At 44.4% G+C, this 1305-nt stretch overlaps 1 protein-coding gene across 1 annotated transcript in view; it reads left to right on the forward strand.

Annotated features, from left to right (window-relative positions):
• LOC101858051 (ATP-binding cassette sub-family A member 3) overlaps window positions 1-1305 on the forward strand; it is a gene marked incomplete in the record, with an annotated part of 59842 nt that overhangs the window by 45370 nt on the left and 13167 nt on the right. The window contains 1 exon segment of the mRNA XM_013086330.2: window positions 168-511. Coding sequence (XP_012941784.1) covers window positions 168-511 — 344 coding nt within the window.

Genomic DNA, 1305 nt, shown 5'->3' on the forward strand with positions numbered 1-1305 from the left:
CTCTCTCTCTCTCTCTCTCTCTCTCTCTCCCTTTCCCTCTCTCTCCCTCTCTCTCTCTCTCTCTCCCTCCCTCCCTCTCTCCCTCTCTCCCTCCCTCCCTAGTTTTACCGATCAGAAAACAAAAAATATCCTTTTACATAATATATATCTCCATATCATTCCCCCAGCTTTCAACAAAGGCTTCAAAAAAAGAACAGGGATGGCCTTGGAGATGTCTCGCATGCGCGGCTTATTCGTGAAAAAAGCAATTCACACCTGGCGGAATCGGGTCGTGACCTTGGTACAGCTCTTACTTCCTGTCATCTTCACCATCCTCGGGTTGGCAGCGGACGAAGCACGACCCCAGGGCACAGATGAACCGCCCCTGACCTTTGACCTGGCACCTTTCGAAGGAAGCTACGTTCCGTACACTTCGGGTCTGAACCCTTCTGCTCTGGGAACAAAGTTTGGTGACCTGTATGCTGGACAGTTTGGTCCCTCAGATGTTACGGAGGTTGTCGACCTGTCAAATGTGAGTTATTTTGTGTGGCAGATGGGGTTGATGGTGATGGTTGAAGGGGGGAGGGGGGGGGGGGGCAGAGCTGGGTGATTTTGTAGTTTCGTTCGTTAAAGCCAAGAGTAGGGGGGTTCCCCTGACCTAATAAAAATATGGATGTGGAGGGGTTCAGGGGGGCATTCCCCCCTGAATTTTATCCTAATCCGATGTTTTGCAGCTAGGTTGCATCCCTGCTCTTTGTGTAGCCTATTTCAAATGGTATTTGGTCATCAAGATTTCTGGATTTCTTCTCTGGATGTAAAGAAATGGATCGAGGACTTTAACGAACGGAACTACAAGTTCACCCAGAGCTGTATTAGCTCGAAATTTTGAAAACCCTTAGGTGGCTGGCATGACCTATGTGTTGCAAGTGCGGTAAAACACTCAGGAAAACTAAACTGAAGAGGAGGGGAAGATGGGTGAGTGAGGATGGAGGGGGGATGGAGGGGGGAGCAGAGCTGTATTTACAGGAAATTTTTGTAAAGCCTTAGGAAGCTGGCAAGGACACTGAAAGATATCATTGGTACATAAAAAATATTTTCAGCTTCAGTTTTGTTAAGTTTCTCAAAGATTCTTTGTTAAGTGATAAAAGGAAAAATAATATACATGTATTGGGATTGATTTTGCAGTTTTCATTTTGTGATCTATTTATTTATAACATTCTGGTTAGTATTGAACTCCTTTCTGTTCTCACCTTTCTGCCTAATTGTTTGTTGAAACATTCATTTTCCGTGTTTTGAGGACTGTTTAAAATATTTTTTTTTTTAATT

Source organism: Aplysia californica, unplaced genomic scaffold (assembly GCF_000002075.1).
Source record: "Aplysia californica isolate F4 #8 unplaced genomic scaffold, AplCal3.0 scaffold00456, whole genome shotgun sequence".
In the NCBI taxonomy this organism is placed as follows: Eukaryota; Metazoa; Mollusca; class Gastropoda; order Aplysiida; family Aplysiidae; genus Aplysia; species Aplysia californica.